The 17,468-nt window shown below is 40.6% G+C and overlaps 1 protein-coding gene across 1 annotated transcript in view; it reads left to right on the top strand.

Moving 5' to 3' along the window:
* The window catches only part of TAPT1 (transmembrane anterior posterior transformation 1), a 66,742-nt gene that overhangs the window by 28,882 nt on the left and 20,392 nt on the right, over nt 1-17,468 (top strand). The window contains exons 4-8 of the mRNA XM_060655378.3: nt 9,263-9,425; nt 11,852-11,987; nt 13,291-13,388; nt 13,568-13,637; nt 14,890-14,970. Of these exons, the coding sequence (XP_060511361.3) occupies nt 9,263-9,425; nt 11,852-11,987; nt 13,291-13,388; nt 13,568-13,637; nt 14,890-14,970 (548 nt within the window). The remainder of the gene's footprint in view (nt 1-9,262; nt 9,426-11,851; nt 11,988-13,290; nt 13,389-13,567; nt 13,638-14,889; nt 14,971-17,468) is intronic.

The raw sequence follows: 17,468 nt of genomic DNA, 5'->3' as shown, positions 1-17,468 counted from the left end.
TTTAGTTTTCAGAAGACCAGAAAAAAGTATCTAATGAAACATTACTGAATATAAGTCTTCATATGGACTGCATAGCCAGGATGGACACATAGAAATTCAGATAGAGCCAGGTGAAGCTACCTGACATAAAATAACTAATGCCGTGTAGAGATGTTCACGTCTACACTGTGAGCTGAATTAGCCTTTTAGTTTTTCTCTGATCAGCAATGTGAGGGAAGTTCGTGTTCCAGCCATCTTTAAGTGAATGGCTTTCAAAGACATAGTGTGTTCCGTGTGGCCGTTGGCATGTGATGAGATAAAACAGTAGAGGGAAATACAACTTAAAAACTCTCTTCCTTCTAGAGTGGGTCCTTCCTCGGGTATGTTAGCACACAGTGGAGGCTCACAGAATGAGTGGCAGTGGAGATTGGTCAGTGTTTTCCCGAAGGCCTTTTTTAGGTTCTGTTTGAAGACCCATCTTGTTATTGTGCGGGCATCTCGAACTGTGTCATTTCTAGTGTTTCTTGTCACTTGGGGGAAGCAGGACACCAAAATAGCATGAGAGTAGTCTTTCAGTGTGTGTTCTGAAAACTAAAAGAGGTGTTGCAGAGAGCCGGCACATTTTCGTTCCTCTCCTCCCGTTGGCTTTGTTGTGAGTGGCTGATGGTCCCTGGAGCCGACCTTTACAAGATATTTGAAGATTTTTCTTAGCACATAAAGTAGAGATGATTGCTTTTGTATATTACTTTAACATACTTTCAGTGTAAATTAATTTGAGTAACATTTCAAAATCAAATAAAAAGTGTTCTGTTTTCAAGGTTTTAGAGCTAAAATGACACTAGAGGGCAGCGCGTTACCCTACATGCAGGACTCCGTTAAGTTTCCCAGCGCAAACCCTTGCCATTTCTGCAATGTGGACCAACTAAAAAATTACATTTTATGCTCTCTCTAATAAATATTATATACATGTATACATATATATGTATCTAATGTGAAATGCAGTTAAAATTGTGTAATAGAACTTCAGCAACTTTCAGTGTTCTGTGTGAATGTAGGCCAGATTACACAGAATATGAAAATACTGCCTTACTTTGTCTTAGTACCTTAAGTATGCCATATCCAAATTGAGTAGTTTGTACTTCCATTAGCGTGCATTCCAATTTATATTTTCTTGGAACAATTTAGAAAACAGTGTCTTTTGGGGCATTATTTTTAAAAGCACCAAAGTTGAAGTGTTTAAAACTTGAACTAGGATAAGAAAAGTATATTAACAAAGCTATTGTTAATATTATGCCTAAGACCTCTTTAATTTTTGAAGAATAGAAAAACACATTTGTTTTTACAGAATTACGATTTAGAAATAGCCAAATTCTGCCTTCTCATACCTTTTCTTCCAACATTCTCTACTTCCATTAAAGGTTGATTTGTCTTCACCAGTAGCTGTGTTATGTTCCAACTTTTTCAGCAAGCAAAAAGTGCTCTTTCCTTCAGTCTGACTTTATTTTTCAAAGGGATAAAAGGAAATTCAAAAGACCAATAAAGAATTCGATTGTGGGGTTTTTTTTCTGTTCCCTTATTCTTATATTCCTATATGTCAGTCTCTTTTCTCTAAGAAAGTTGCTGTCTTCCTAGTCTCTTAGTTCTGTTGAATTCTTCCCCCACAAAGCGGAGAGAAGGATATTTGTCAGGGTAATCAGGATGCTGACATGAACACAGTGACTTTGTGGTCTCCAGTACTGTTTCCAGATCACGTCAGTAGTTGTGTAACGTTGTTGCCTTCTTTCCATATTGGAGATCAGTGTGTTTGCCTCCTCCGCTTGCAGAGCTTATCTCCGGCAGCGTTTGTGAGATGCTTTTGAAAGCTGACAGCCTCCCGGATTTTCTGCTTTAGAAATTTATTCTTTGAACCGAGTCCTAAATATTCTGTAAACCTCCCATGGTTTTTGGTTTGGGTTTGCTTTTTGCCTCTACTGACATCTCAGTACACGAGGACTCTGCCCTTCACTCCGGCTGAGGGCCAAGGCCATTCTCCACGCCCTCAAGAAAACCCAGCCTTCATTGCGATGGCCCCACTGGCTGGCATTTTGCCAGCGTTTGACCCTGTTTAAACGTTGTTCATTTTGAGAAGTTGGCAGGGTAGTTATCTTGACGTGGTGGGTGTGTTTGTGTTGCCTACAAAGGAGGCACTGCTTCCATAAAAAGTATAGTGATCTCAGGAATACTTACTTGACAACTTTTTGCTAATGAATTAACAGTCTTGAAAATTTTTTGCCCCCAAATGTTTTGTTGGAGACTAAAATAAAAGAAAGACATCTAGATTATTTTTAAAAATTTTTTTAATGTTTATTTATTTTTGAGCGAGAGAGAAAGAGCACGAGCTGGGGAGGGGCAGAGAGAGAGGGAGACACAGAATCCCAAGCAGGCTCCAGGCTCTGAGCTGTCAGCACAGAGCCCGACACGGGGCTCAAACTCCTGAATCGTGCATGAGATCGTGACCTGAGCCAGAGGCAGACGGTTAACCGACTGAGCCACCCAGGTGCCCCAGACATCCAGATTATTTAAAAGCAGATTCCTAGGTTTCTTCCCTTTTGACTGATTATGTGAACTATCTGTGTTTCTTGGAAGAATGGAAGTATTTCATTTTTTAGAAAAGTGGACTGCTCTATATTGTGCGAAAGAGGTATCAGACGTCATTTTTCCAAATTTACTTCTAGAGTAAATATAGAATAACCAATTGTGGAAGTGTTTTTAATTTACCTGACATTTTTGTGAATGCTCTTTCCTTCTCAAACTTGTGACTTCATTTTGTGTTTTAGAATTCTCCATAACACTTGAGCTAAAGTTGAGGGAGATGATAGAGAAAAACCATGCTCTCTGGTGCCAAGAACTGATTGGTATTTTTGAAAACTTTGCTGAACCATTTTAGACGGCAGTAAGTATAGAGTAGGCTTAGGTGATAAATGCCAGAGTGTTTTTCTTGTATTATCAGAGCTAATAAAATATGTGCAAGCAAATTTCCCGGCCTCACCTCGGTTTTAGACAGAACTCTTACTTGAGGTTTCATGGACCTTTTTGTTTTTAAGAGGCAATAGTGTCTTTTTCCTCGGAGAGTTTATCCCCTAGGAAGGCATTCGTCTCTCAGAAGAATTACGAATATCAAATGCTTGAGGGTTTCTTCAGCTGTTGGGTTTCCTCTATAAGCCTTACCTCCTTCAAGATAATTCACCCCAAATTCACTGCACACACACACACACACACACACACACACACAGGACTTTTCTCTTCTTAGGCCTGAGCCTCAATTTTGCCCTGAATGGTTAATCTACCCCCTACAGCACATGGAGGGAGAGCTCTTGGTAGCTCTGTCTGGGGAAACAAGTATGTTTGTGATTTCCTCTTATCAGGGTTGATCTGCGTGGCTGATGTGTCGAGAGCAGTGTACTTGTTTAATTAGAGAGTCCTCTTAAATCGGGTTTGTTGTCCCGTCTCCTCACCATGGCACTCTGAGTAGTGTAGCGACATGACAACCTTCTCTCTCTCTTTCTCTCTCGTAAATCAGACCCAAGGGAGGAGCACTTTCACTTCCTTTATAGAATGGAATGTGGTGTCACAGGGACTCCTTGTGGTGAGTAAACCCTGATTTTTCCTTCTCTACTCTTGGCCAAATTGACATCAGTGCAAACGAATATTAATTATAACGGAAACGACAAAAACGGCATAGGCAGACGTAAACGTTTGAAGATGGCCACCTGAAGAAAACATGGTTCCCTGTCCTTTGTTGGTCCTAAAGCTCTGTCCACGTTTTTGCAGGCTTTGACCATGATCTCAGCCAACATAGAAAAATCACCAGTAAAATGATCTTTAATTACACTTGTTCAGACTTGACAGCAATACTTTCTCCTCGATGCCACAGCAGAGTCAGCCGAGCTGCTTAGCCACTGCCATCCAAACAGTTTTTATTTTGCGTTATTCCAGATAGTGAGCATAGCTCTATTAAACGAGTTGGGTTTTCTCCTAGGGGAGTTTGAAAGTATTTGAAACCCAAGGAAAGACTTATAATCATTCAATTTCAGCATTTAGTCATTATTTTCCTACTGTATGTCAACAGAACTTAAGATTTCCTAATTAAGGAAAATATCTTTTTTAAATACAAGAAAATTTTTTAATATTTATTTATTTTTGAGAGAGAGACACGGAACGTGAGCAGGGGAGGGGCAGAGAGAGAGAGAGAGGGAAACACAGAATCCGAAGCAGGCTCCAGGCTCTGAGCTGTCAGCACAGAGCCCGAAGTGAGGCTTGAACCCACGAACTGCGAGATCATGACCTGAACCAAAGTCGGAGGCTTAACCAACTGAGCCACCCAGGCGCCCCAAGGAAAATATCTTAATCGCAATACTGTGTTTGAATTTACTTCTAAATTATAAAGGGACTTCTTTTTTAAAAATGGGAACCATATAACATTTTACATTTTTTAAAAATTTTGCATTCTTTTAGTTATACTACAAACAGTTAAAGCGTTCAGAGAGAAAGAAAGAAAGATTCAGTCTATGTATTTTATAATGAAATATCTCGTGCTGATAGCTCGACACCTTTCTACACCAATTTGAAAATCAACCAGGCAGGGATTATCCCATTTTTCTCGCTCATTTGTGTTACCTTTTCTTTTTTCTTGATCTTTCTGTATGCTACCAGTTTTTACTTTAGTCTCAGCACGTTCCCTTCTGCCATGGAGCGGAAGGAAGAAGCCTGCCTAGAGCATCTTTGTCCACTACCTTGTTGGGTTCCCCTGAATCTCTGAGCCCTTTGAAACAACGGCAGTGCTTCCATAGACAATTGTGCATGTCCAGGGGAAGCGTCTGAATGAGTAAAAGGTGAAATTTAGAAATGAGAAAATGTGGTTTCTGTATGAGTGGCTTGACATGAAAATTTTAAAAATATTTTAAGTTCTGTTGAGTATCTTGTTTAATGTTACCCGTCTTGCAGTAACTCACAACCAAGCCTAGACTTTAGTGGGTTTTTCACTTTGTCCAGCAGCTTCCTCCACTTATTTATGTGTCCGTGTAGGATTTTTAGCATTTGCCAAATGAATTGCCAGTAACTACCACTTCACAGACATTTATAAGGGAGAACATGAACCTGAAAGTATTGTTTGAAAGCCCATTCCAAGTTGATTGGCAAGGCTATGGATAAGCTGCTTTTGGAGTTGGAAATGCTTACCAGATAGTCGTCTAAAAATATCTTGATGGAGAAGGAAACCTATATTGGGACTGGTTCAAGTTCTTTTAATACTGTGAACTTATTTTGAGGTTAGGTCTTTGCTTACTCGGAGATGCTGTGATAGATAAAGATACCTTTTAAGATGCCACCTTAGAAATAATTTTAATTTTTGCAACTTTCCTTTTTTACTAACAGGGATATTTATCTGAAAATAAGAGTCTGTTTCTTAGGAGGTCTGTTACTTTTATTCTTTATTTAAATGATACTCCTTCATTTTGAAAATCAAAGTTCTCTCTGGAGCAACCACTTATGATATTAGCAGTGGATGTTTTCACCAGAGCAGAGAGCACACAGAAAGCAGTGGGTCCGGGAAAATATGGTCCTGTTTTTTTTCTCTTTTTAGAAATAACAAAAATGATGGCTATATTTGCTGTTTAGCACAAAATTTTTCCAAATGAGATGTCAGTACAGTGATAAGTAATATGGAATTAAATTATTATGCTGAAAGAGAAAGGGTACCATTTTGTTGATTTATAAGTTCTTTTAAAGAAAAGTCTGGAATGGTAATAGAGACTACCATGGTAGTAAAGAACACGCCTTCTGGAGCCAGACTGCCAAGGTTCAAATCCCTGCTCCTCCATTGCTTGACTAGTAACTGTCCAGCTGTGGGCACATTCTCGACTGTGCTTTGCCTCATTTGTAAGACTGAGATGGTGATAGTACGTTGCCCATAGGATTATTGTGAACACGGGAATGAGTATATTCCAAGTGCCTAGAACAGTGCCTGCCGCATAGTAACGGAACTGTCATATAAGGTGTTTCTACAACTTTTCTGTCGTTTTTACAACCTGGTTTAATCCTAGGCAAGATAAAGCTAAATTAAAGTTGTTTATGCTTAATTGTGAGTTGTTATCATCTTTGTTCAAAATGTGTCATATTGTGTTATTTTGGGATATATTTTTCCCACGTTTGGTAGCTCTGATTCCCGACAATGACTTGTAATTAGTGATAGTATCCCTTCATAGATATAGCAACACATTGGTCCTTTGTTGTAAATGTTTATGAAGACACATAATTGGGTGTGTGTGTGTGTGTGTGTGTGTGTGTGTGTGTGTAAAAGCCCTTTGTCTCTTAAATAAAATTACTTTGGCTGAGATCACTTAACTAAGTAGATGTCAATCTATTACCGAAAGCTCTAAGTATAGTTTTCTTCGTTTAATTAGTAATCAAAATCACCTTGGTAATTAATGCAAATTAATTAATACTGCCCTACTTTTGGTATCTATCATTTTCTTTAATTCATAAAACATGACCTATAGTTTCTAAATACAGAGACCCACGGCTCTTGGCGATTTGTGATAGTCAGCGTATGCAGAGCTGCACCTGCGCTTCTGGGGAAGCGTTGGGAAGTGAACTCCGTACCATTGCCGGTTTGTCCCCTGGCTGTCGCAGGGGAGGCAGTCACACATAGGCCACCTGTTCAAACTCTCCTCTTCTCATTGCTTGAATTAAAAATATGTTTAGTTCCACCTCTCAACAAATGTAATGCCTCTTCTGTTTTTAATCTTGTGGAAGTAGGGGCAGGGAATTGCCTTGATAATCGAATAGGCCTTGACAGAGATCTGTGTTCTGAGCTGGGTGCTTAGGAGATGGGCCGCGGTGAGAAACAGCCAGACTCCATGTGGGAGAGAGGAACGGCACTGGAGAAAAGAGTCAGGGGGAGAGGGAAATAATGATAGATCTTCATCAGCTTTGTCCTTGAAGCAATTTTGCCCCAAACTTCAGCTGCTAAGAATAATTTCCCTTGGCGTGTCAGTTGGTAGCACTGGTCTCAAGACCTACGGTCTGACACAGACACATTCTGACCTGTCTCCCCAGTTAGACTCCCTGCTTCAGTTCGGTGTCTTCCCATCTACTTGGAAACCTTTGTAGACCTAGTTCTCATAGAATTTGCCTCTTTTCAGGACTTTTGCAGTATCCCGTGTTCTATGAACAGATCGAATTCATATCTGGCTGAAAACACGTGTGGTGTGCATTATAGGAAATAAGAATGAGGTCCTGTATCAACTGCTCGTGGAGCTGATACCGCAAACCTCGTTTGTAAAATGATGTTTTGCTGTTTGTGTAAAACAGCGTTTCGGGTAACAGTTGGGAAGGCTTGCAGATTCCTTGCTGATCTCTGCAAGACTGTGAAAGAAAAGAGCCCCTGATCCGAGTGGGGACAGTGGTTGGGAAAGAGCCTCAGAATAGGTCAGCAGACAACACCGAATATACGGAGACCTTAGAAGGTCGAGGGCCAGCTGGAAAAGGAGCCGACCCCTTAGGCTGGTGCTAGAATGTTGTCACTGGGGCGGAAATGAAGAGATTCTGTAACTCCTGAAGAAAGTACTCAGGGCTTTTGTTGATGACACTGGGCAGAACAGCTGTGCGAACGGGAGGGGGAGCATTTCCTGTCGTGAGGAATTTGCCTGCGGACACAGAGCCGCTTCCGTTCCTGTCACGGGAATTTCATAGCCACTGAAAGAAATCTTAAATTTCCTCTTTTCTGTGTGTGTGTGTGTGCGTGTGCATGTGCGTGTGTGTGCGTGTGTGTGTGTTTTCCCTTGTGATTTAGTGAGATGATTCCATGCACAATTTAGGTTTAGCTCTTTATGCTGTGATCTCAGAAGTGTAGGGGAGGAAACTTTTTCTTTTTTCTTTTCTAGACTCTTTGGCTGATCCAATAATTAACCTGCCATAAAACAGACTAACAGGAGAAAAATTTGATTTCATATGTACAGGAGCTTATAAAAATATTTGAGACTCAAAGAAGTGACCAAGCAGGAAGCTTTTATGCCTTTAAGACAAAGAAAGAGTAAATTTGTGAAGAATTAACAAGATCCAGGTGTTCGGGCTTGGGGTAGCAAGTTAATGAAGAAGTGACAAGGGTTGCTTATACAGCCTTCTCAGCACTGGATTTCTTATGTCTGGTGATCAGGATGCCTTCTATGTCACTCCAGGTGCAGGGAGGGTGCCATTCATGGGGGAATTTATCTCCTGTATTCAAGGGGACAGAAGAGGTCAGAGTGTCCTTGTATCAGCTGTTTCCTCAGTCACTTTAATTCAAAATAATATGCCACATTGGCATACTTGGGGGTGGATTGCCTTGAACCCCATCTGAAGTAAACAATGATTCTGCCCATATTAATTAGTAAAACAATTTGCAACTTGGGTCAAGCGAGTAAGAAAAAGATACGAGCGGAGAATTCACAGAAATGTAAATAACTTAAATATATAAAGAAATGCACTTTTCCATTGGGAAAAATCAGTGGCCACTACGCTAGATGCCATTTTTCAGCAGTGGGATTGGCAGAGATCCGGAAGTTGATCTATCCCTGGATCGATGCGCTTGGGCTACAGGCTTCCTCATAAGCCACTAGTGGATATGAAAATTGGTACAGCCATCAGAGAGGGCAGTTCTGCTGCTTCTGTCCAGGGAACATGCCCTTCAAGTCCAATTTTAGGAGTTTATCCTGCAGATATACGTTAATATATGAGACGTGACATGTACATGGCGTCACGGTTTGTGGTTGCAGAAGACTGGACATTTGCCAGTGGTGTCCGGTAAATTACGGCACATCCGCACAGTGGACCAGGACGCCATCATGGAAGTATGAACTCCTTGTGAAGAGACAAGGAGAAACCTTCTATGCTATAAATAAAAAGTGCCAAGGGCTACCGTTGTACCGCAGGGGCTGAGCCAGCGGGCCGCAGGGCTTTGAGGTGAAAGTCTTGTGTCGAAATCATGGAAATCCATTGCTTCAAAGTCCTTTATCAGCAGATGCCCGCCCTCTGCGTTTGCTTGTTAAGAGGGCCCACTTCTAATAGTAATTCTGGTTTCACATCTTTATATTTTGTACTCGACAGAAAACTTCACACTGCTGAATAGTCAGTAGAATTCGTTAGTTCTTAAAATACCAACGTAATTCTCATTTTTATTTTTGTATGCCAGTGCATGTTCGGTAAAGATTATTTCGAGAACACATAAAATAAAACTCATGTTTTTATTACTTCTTCTGCATTTCAGGGACAGACGTTTGCTTCAGCCTGCTCAGGTGTGTGACATCCTGAAGGGTGTCATTTTGGTAATCTGCTATTTCATGATGCACTACGTTGACTACTCCATGATGTATCACCTGATAAGGGGGCAGTCAGTCATCAAGCTGTACATCATCTACAATATGCTCGAGGTGAGTTAGGGCACTCGCACGGTTGGTCTAGCTTCCCAGACCGTGACACGCTTGGCTGATGCACAGACTTGGGGCCTTCTGATATGGAATACTTGCCCGCCGACTCTAGTATTAGGACTGTTGTTGGCCTTGATGTTTATGGAGTCACTTAGAGACCTTGTTAAAAATACAGATTCTGATTAAGTGGTTCTGGTCTGAGGCTGGAGAATCTCATCCTGGCGAGATGGTGCCCACTGCTGGTCCTGGGTCCCCAGGGCGTGTATTGTCCTCAGGTGGGAGAGAAGGGTGCCTGCTGCCTGGAGTTTAGTCAGAACCCCCGTGAGAATATAGGTTGTCAGTTGTTAGGGAAATTTGTTTGCAAATTCATTGGAAACCCACGTATACTTTTCACTGGACCTTTAAAAATTATGGAAAAATGATAGGATTATATGTGTTTGCTATAATAGATGTACATTTTAAAGTGCTTTGGAAGTTTTTCATAGAGCAAGCAAACAGAAGTCTCCCAATTCCTCCAAGTACTTAATATTTTTAATACAATATATTTCACTTTAAAGCAGTCAACATATGAAAATCTGCTTTCGTACAAAAATAAGCAGCTACACAAAGCAAAAACAAAAAAAAAGGCTTTGCTTTAATAAATTCTTAAAATAGTAAGTAAGCTACCCTAGGTGATACAGTAAAACTTTTGAGGTTCAAATGCATTTTCCTATACTACTTTTCAGGGACACAAGTAAAGTCTCCTTACCTTTTAAATGAGCCAAGAAAGGACTTTCCCTACTGAGTGGGGCAGTGGAGTGGTGTGGGCACTGCCGGCCTGTCTGCTCTGAGACTGCATTGCTGTGGTGGAGGAGGGTTCTCCGTATCGTCATGGAAGCCATGGAACTCTGGCCGGTCCTGGTTACTCCTCAGTTCGTTGACCAACATGACTTAAAACCACACCCAGCTTCCTGATTCTAGGCTCGTTGCCTGTGCTCTCGTTTCGGCCCCACCAAGCAGGATGCAGATGGTGGGAGTGGGTTTTTGAGGCAGAGTAGCCGCCCCACTCTCCCCTCCCTCTCACCTACAGAAAAGCGCGGGCTCATCTCCTTCCTTCTGCCGCGTGAGTGGCTCTTCCTGCCAGTAGCCTACTAGTTCCCTTCCCTGCCTTCCCTCATAGGGGATTGTAGGTGCCGAGGGCTTCTACCTACCCCCAAACGCAATGCGCCCCCTAGTATACGAAGCCCTCTACGGGGTGGCCTCAGTACTATTATTCGCGAATGGGCCTTAAGGAAAAGGGTCCGTAAATTGCTGATCGGAACGGCTGAAACACATACTCGCTTTGCAGACTACGGTTGACGATGTGGCTTCAGCACAGTGGACAGGAGTCCAGACTCTCATCTAGAGATAAACCGTCTCTGACCGAACCCTGCTTCTTCACTTACTGCCTTGCTGTCCTGAACTTGGCTGCAGGTTGCCAAGTGTCTGTAACTCTTACTGTCTCACCAGTGAACCGCGGGTGCTAGCGGAATTAGGAACGTTCAGTGAGGCAGTACGTAGGGCTTAGCACGGTGCCACAGTTGAGACTCCCCGAACGGTGGATAGCTCTTATGTCTTCCTTTAGCAAATATTTAATCAACAATTTCTGCATGCCAGGCACTGCCTTTAGACTCTAAAAATCCAGAGGTGAGCAAAGCCTGTTCTCATGGAGCTTATATTCTGCAGGTGGAAAAAAGACCATAAACAAGAAGATATTAGGAAATGATAAATACCATGGTGAAAAAGAACAGAGTGATGGGTTAGAGACTGTGGGAGCCCAAGGCTGATGATCTGGGTGTGGATGCACATGATAGCTGAAGCCTGAATGACCTATGCCCTCCTTTTTTTGTTTCTTTTGTTTTTAATTTCAGCGTGCTTCCGGTTATTTATCATACTATATTCATGGAGATCAGTCCCTGAAAATGTTTCTAGGAAGTAAATCTGCATATTATAAACTATGTAATTAATCCAAAACAAATTACAGCTACCATTGCTTACAAATATTATATTTGTCAAATTATATATTTGGCCTAAAGGATTTAAGTTCAGACCCTGAATCCGAACTTAGAGAATTAAAACTGGAGGACCCATGATTTTCATGTGCCTCTCCCTTTTATCTTTGCCCCCATGTAAGACACTCCTTGTTATAAATATAGATAATGAGTCTAAGTGTACAAGAATTTGAGCACTCACTGTATGTGAGAGAATAAAGAAACACCCCTGCATAAGTAAACAAAGATCTCTGTTCTTTTATAGCTTGCCTTCCAGCGGTATTTAAAAATCCCAACTCAGTTGGGATTGAGTTGCATCTGAGTTGTGGTAACATACTTCGGTGGAATATTAAGAAACACGTTGCAGGGAAAAAAAAAAAAAAGGAAAGGAAACACCTTGCCAATAATTTTTCTCCTCAGGTAGCAGATCGTCTGTTTTCATCATTTGGACAAGATATATTAGATGCTCTCTACTGGACAGCAACAGAGCCTAAAGAAAGAAAAAGAGCCCATATCGGAGTGATTCCTCACTTTTTCATGGCCGTTCTCTATGTCTGTATCCTTTAAACTTACTGGGAATTTCAAGTCAGTGCATATTGTACATCATTTTATTTGGTTAGCTGCTTCTCAGATTTAAAGGGGGAGGAGTGTGTATCCTGAAGATTAGTGTGAAACGTCTACTTTCTTTTGGTAAATTGGCTGTAGTAGTGATTATAAATTAAAGAGACTTGTGTATGCTTGCTCCCTATAACTGGGAAAAAGCAGCTCTCGTCTCAGTGTAACTGATTATATGGAAGAACTTGAGAATGAAGTGTTTATATTTATACATACTTTATGTGATCTGTATAACTTTCATACCCACACTGGAATTGTGTGGAAGTTATCTTTAAGCCTGTGAATTCTTTGTTAAATCCTAGGGCTTAAAATGTATACGGCTCATCTAGAGGTAGAATTTGAAATTGGTTGAGAGGAATTTTGGAGGTTTTATCTCCTCTGTTCCCCACACCCCATCTTAAAGCTTTTCTTTTGAGGAGCAAAGGCTTTACTAGATAAACTTTGTGTGCGCGTGCGTGTTTACCCATACGTACATTTGTACACACTCGTGAGTAGCTGCACTTCAGTTCCACGTGGGGTCAGGGCTCCTTCGCGGGAGTTGTACTGTCTCTGAAAGAGTGAGACTTGAAAGGATTGGATTAACACTTGGAAAATGTAGGGACTAAGTGGGAAGATTTCTGTAAGCATAAAAGTTTGTTCCAAGTATAGGAAGTAAAACAGCTACTCTTTTCATGTAAACGAACTAGTCCAAGTGTCATACAGATATCATGCCTGCAACTTGTGGATGTTTTCAAAAATGACATGTAAAGAAACTTCATTATTAGACATTTCTTATTATCTTACAGTCCCCATCCCCTGCAGAACTACAGAGGTGAGTTGCTTCCAGACTTTTACTTTGTGTGCTTTTCTGTTTAGAAGGCAAATTAGCTAAGTCTCTTTTCTCAGTATTTATCATAATTTATTCCATATATTTAACAAACTGTTCTCAAGGCCTGTTTGCCAGGCCTTGTGCCAAATACTAGAAATCCAGAAAGAACCAGACAACCATCTTCCAGGACTCAACGGTCCAAGTGAATGGATGCGCAGAGGCTCATTTCTGCTTTCGTTTCACATGGGTCCCGTACGTCTTACCTGTCAAATTCGTATCACCTATAGCTAATAAGAAAACAAAGCATGAATGCAAGACTGGATTTAGAAAGCATAACCATGCCCCCCTCCCACATTGTTCACTTTCAAAACTGTATAGTTGTATCTATTGATACGATATGAAAACGGGCTTTTTCCTTGATGTCACTGCCCACTAGTTTTGCATGCAATTCTCATCATGGTTCAAGCAACCACTCTCAACGTGGCTTTTAACTCACACAACAAGTCACTGCTCACCATCATGATGTCTAATAATGTAAGTATGGGGTTTCATTTTACATTTTTGAGGTCATACGGCACTTTAGTGGTAATATTCTGGGTGGGACAAAGTGATTTTTTTTCACGTTATCTACTCTCCAGGAAGTTTTATATGTAGCATGTCCATTTTTTCATCTATTATCATGATAAAAGTCATGTTTTTGTTTACTATTGCAGTTTGTTGAAATTAAAGGAAGTGTTTTCAAGAAGTTTGAAAAGAACAATCTTTTTCAAATGTCTAATAGCGGTACGTACTCTTGGCTTCTACAGGCAGCTGTATGCAGTATTGTTTCGCAATTCATTCTGAAACTGGGGTGTCACATTGCCTCCAGGTTACGGTTTCCTATACTTAAGCTCTGCTTTCTCTTACTCCCTCAACATCTGCACCGAATTTTCTATTCTCTAGGTTATTGTAATCTCAAGATATTTCACATGATAAAGGGTAAAGAATGGCATAGCACCTTACCATACTTGCAGAGTTTCCTCTTCATCCAGAAATTTCTTTGTAACAGATGATATTCCCTTTTATAGATGTGGAAACTAACACAGAAAGTAATTTGACTTCCCCAAGGTCACCCACACGGACGCTAAGAGCAGAGTTACGACGTAGCCCTCAGATTGTCTCTCTGTTCTCAGCTTTTTCAGTTATGCCTTACTGCCTCCTTACTACCTTGAGAAGCCTGAAGGCACAACATCTATCCCTGGAATTATCTTTCATAGTTATGAAAATCAAAGGAGCATAGTGGCTTGGATATGAAAGTATAGCCCAGGGAACCCTAGAGGGGTATTCCTGAGACCCTGGAAGAGAGTTCACAAGTCGAGACTGTCTCGTCAAAATATGAACATATGATTTATCTCTCACCACGTTGACATTTTCACTGTGGTAAAAAATGGAGTTGAAAAAGCCCTAAGGAGATGCCACTGCACACACCCCAGAGTGGCTGCTCCTGTGGTGTGACAGTGCCAAATGTCGGCAGGACGTGGAGTGATGGGCATTCTCAGGATTTGGTAGTGTGAGTAGAAGACGTTACAATTGCTCTGCAAAAACTTCTGGCAGTTTCTGACACGTTGAAGTATTTGCCTGTCGTGCAACTCAGCAGTGAGAACACATTTTCACAAAAGACTTGTACCAGAAATATGGCGGCTTTATTCATAGCAGCCAGAGACTGGAAACAACCCAAATGTCCATCAGCAAGAAAGCAGATAAACAAACGGTAGTTGAGCCATTCTGTGAAACCTTCCTCAGGTATTAAAAAGAAAAAAAACCACTGATCTGTTCAACCATATACAAAACTGGAATTTCCATACTAGAATTAAGTCAGTGAAAGATGTAAATGCCTTACCAATGTAGCATCATCCTATATATAAAATAGTGTATTTATTTTGCAGACATTTGTACATAATAATACTTTGATCATGTTCCAACTAAAAGAAAATTATACATGCACTATATTACTATTATTTGTATGCAGTGCAGTATTTATGTTAATTTTTTTCAGATATTAAGGAACGATTCACGAATTATGTGCTTTTGCTAATTGTGTGTCTAAGAAACATGGAGCAGTTTTCTTGGAATCCAGGTATGTAACTCAACAAATATAGTGCCTTCGAATTTTACTCTTGAACCAAAAATCATTCTTTTACGTGAAATAAGATGAATATTGCAGAGAGCTTCAAAAACATCAGCCGTTCAACTCCTCGGGTATTGAAAATACCTGGTTCAATAGGAGGGATTGAGTATGTTCTCTGAGGTGTGCCAGGATGCCGCGTCATGGGAAGCAGTCTTCGGCCGGCATTCCCTGTGAATCTCACGGCGTCTCTAGGGCGGTGGACTCGGTGGTGAGCAGACCCTGCTGGGCGGACCCTGCTGGGCACTGCAGCCTCTTTGTTTATTTATTTAACGTGCTGGCGTTATCTAAACATAGCTCTTTTCCATTTACAGGGTTCACCAGAAAAACTTTTGTTCTTTATTAACATTTGTCTCTTACTCGTTCACTGCCTATTAATCGGCATTTTGAATAAGGATAAATTGAAGAAATATAATGTAAGGCAGTAAATTTGGTTACTTACACACCTTAAATCAGGGTTAACAGGAAGTTGTGAACATTCTATGAATTTTGGGGGTACCTGCGTATCTCGGTCGGTTGAGCATCCGACTCTTGATTTCGGCTCAGGTCATGATCCCAGGGTTGTGGATGGAGCCTCATGTCAGGCTCTGCACTGGGTGTCGAGCCTGCCTAAAATTCTCACTCTCAGCGGGGAGTGGATAGAAGCCAGAGACAAAGGAGTGGTGGGCGATTGCTGATCAGGGAGAACAGACTTTCAATACTAGAGACTGGGTAGCTGGGTGACGCCATTTTCACCCCATCTGCACATGCGCATACACACCTACAAGTGCCACGACATCCACCTCAGTAGGCTAAGCAGCGCCATCTACAGCGCCGTTACACTAAGCCCCACCCAACTGAGCCACCCTTGCTCTTCAGGAACACCATTAGTCTCTCCACCTGCTTAGTTTATGAACTATAAAGTGCTTCAGAGTTTGACTTCTAGGGGAAAATGTTGTAATTTCAGTCGTATTGCAGTCTGTTCACTAGTATTCAATTTACTTTTTTTCTTTTTTGTTGCTTCTTGAATACAGAGAAAAAATTTATTTTCAAGTTTTTAAAATATTTTTCTTTAATTTTTTCTATATTTTTTATTATTTATAAATTTTTCAAATTCTATTTTACTTCCATCATTTCATTTTATTCTGTTTCACTGTATGCATTTTTCAAATTTTCAAACGTTTTCCTTTTTTCTTTCTTTTTTTTTTTTTTTTTGTTGCCTTTTTTCTTTAATCTATCAAGCTCTTTTCAACAACCAGACCAAAACACACCTAGGATCTAGCATCATTTATTTGATTTTTTGTGTGTGTTGTTTTTAATTTTTTTATTTTAATTTTTTTTACCTTCTTAATTCCTTTTCTTTCTCCAAAATGACAAAATGAAGGAATTCACCCTGAAAGAAATAGCAGGAAGAAACGACCACCAGGGACTTAATCAACACAGATATAAGCAAGATGTCTGAACCAGAATTTAGAATCACGATAATAAGAATACTAGCTGGGGTTGAAAATAGATAAGAATCCCTTTCTGAGGAGATAAAAGAAGTAAAACCTAGTCAGGATGAAATAAAAAATGTTGTAATGAGCGGCAATCTTGAGTGGATTCCGTGGCGGCAAGGATGGATGAAGCAGAGCAGAGACTCAGCAATATAGAGGACAAATTTATGGACAAAAATGAAGCAGAAAAAAAGAGGGAGACTAAGGCAAAAGAGCACAATTTAAGAATTAGAGAAATCAGTGACTCATTAAAAAGGAACAACATCAAAATCATAGGGGTCCCAGAAGAGGAAGAGAGAGCAATAGGGGCAGAACGGTTATGTGAGCAAATCATAGCGGAAAACTTTCCTAACCTGGGGAAAGACACAGACATCAAAACTCAGGAAGCACAGAGGACTCCCATTAGATTCAACAAAAACTGACCATCAATAAGGCATACCATAGTCAAATTCACAGAATACTCAGGCAGGGAGAGACTCATGAAAGCAGCAAGGGAAAAAAAGTCCTTATAATGCAAGGGAAGACAGATCAGGTTTGCAGCAGACCTATCCACAGAAACTTGGCAGACCAGAAAGGAGTGGCGGAATATATTCAATGTGCTGAATCAGAAAAATCAGCCAAGAATTCTTTATCCAGCAAGGCTGTCTTTCAAAATAGAAGGAGAGATAAAAAGTTTCCCAGACAAACAAAAATTAAAGGAGTTTGTGACCACTGAACCGCCCTACTAGAAATTTTAAGGGGGACTCTCTGAGAGGAGAAGAGACGAAAAAAAGAGAGAAAGAAAGAAAAAAGACCAAAAGCAACAAAGACTAGAAAGGACCAATGAACTCTACCAGAAACTCCGTTCTACAGGCAACATTATGGCAGTAAATTCATATCTTTCAGTACTCACTCTAAACGTCAGTAGACTAAATGCTCCAATCAAAAGACATAGGGTAACAGAATGGATAAGAAAACAAGATCCATCAATATGCT

This window comes from Panthera onca, chromosome B1, assembly GCF_046562875.1.
Source record: "Panthera onca isolate mPanOnc1 chromosome B1, mPanOnc1 haplotype 2, whole genome shotgun sequence".
NCBI lineage: Eukaryota > Metazoa > Chordata > Mammalia > Carnivora > Felidae > Panthera > Panthera onca.
This window is presented reverse-complemented; position numbering and strand designations above follow the sequence as displayed.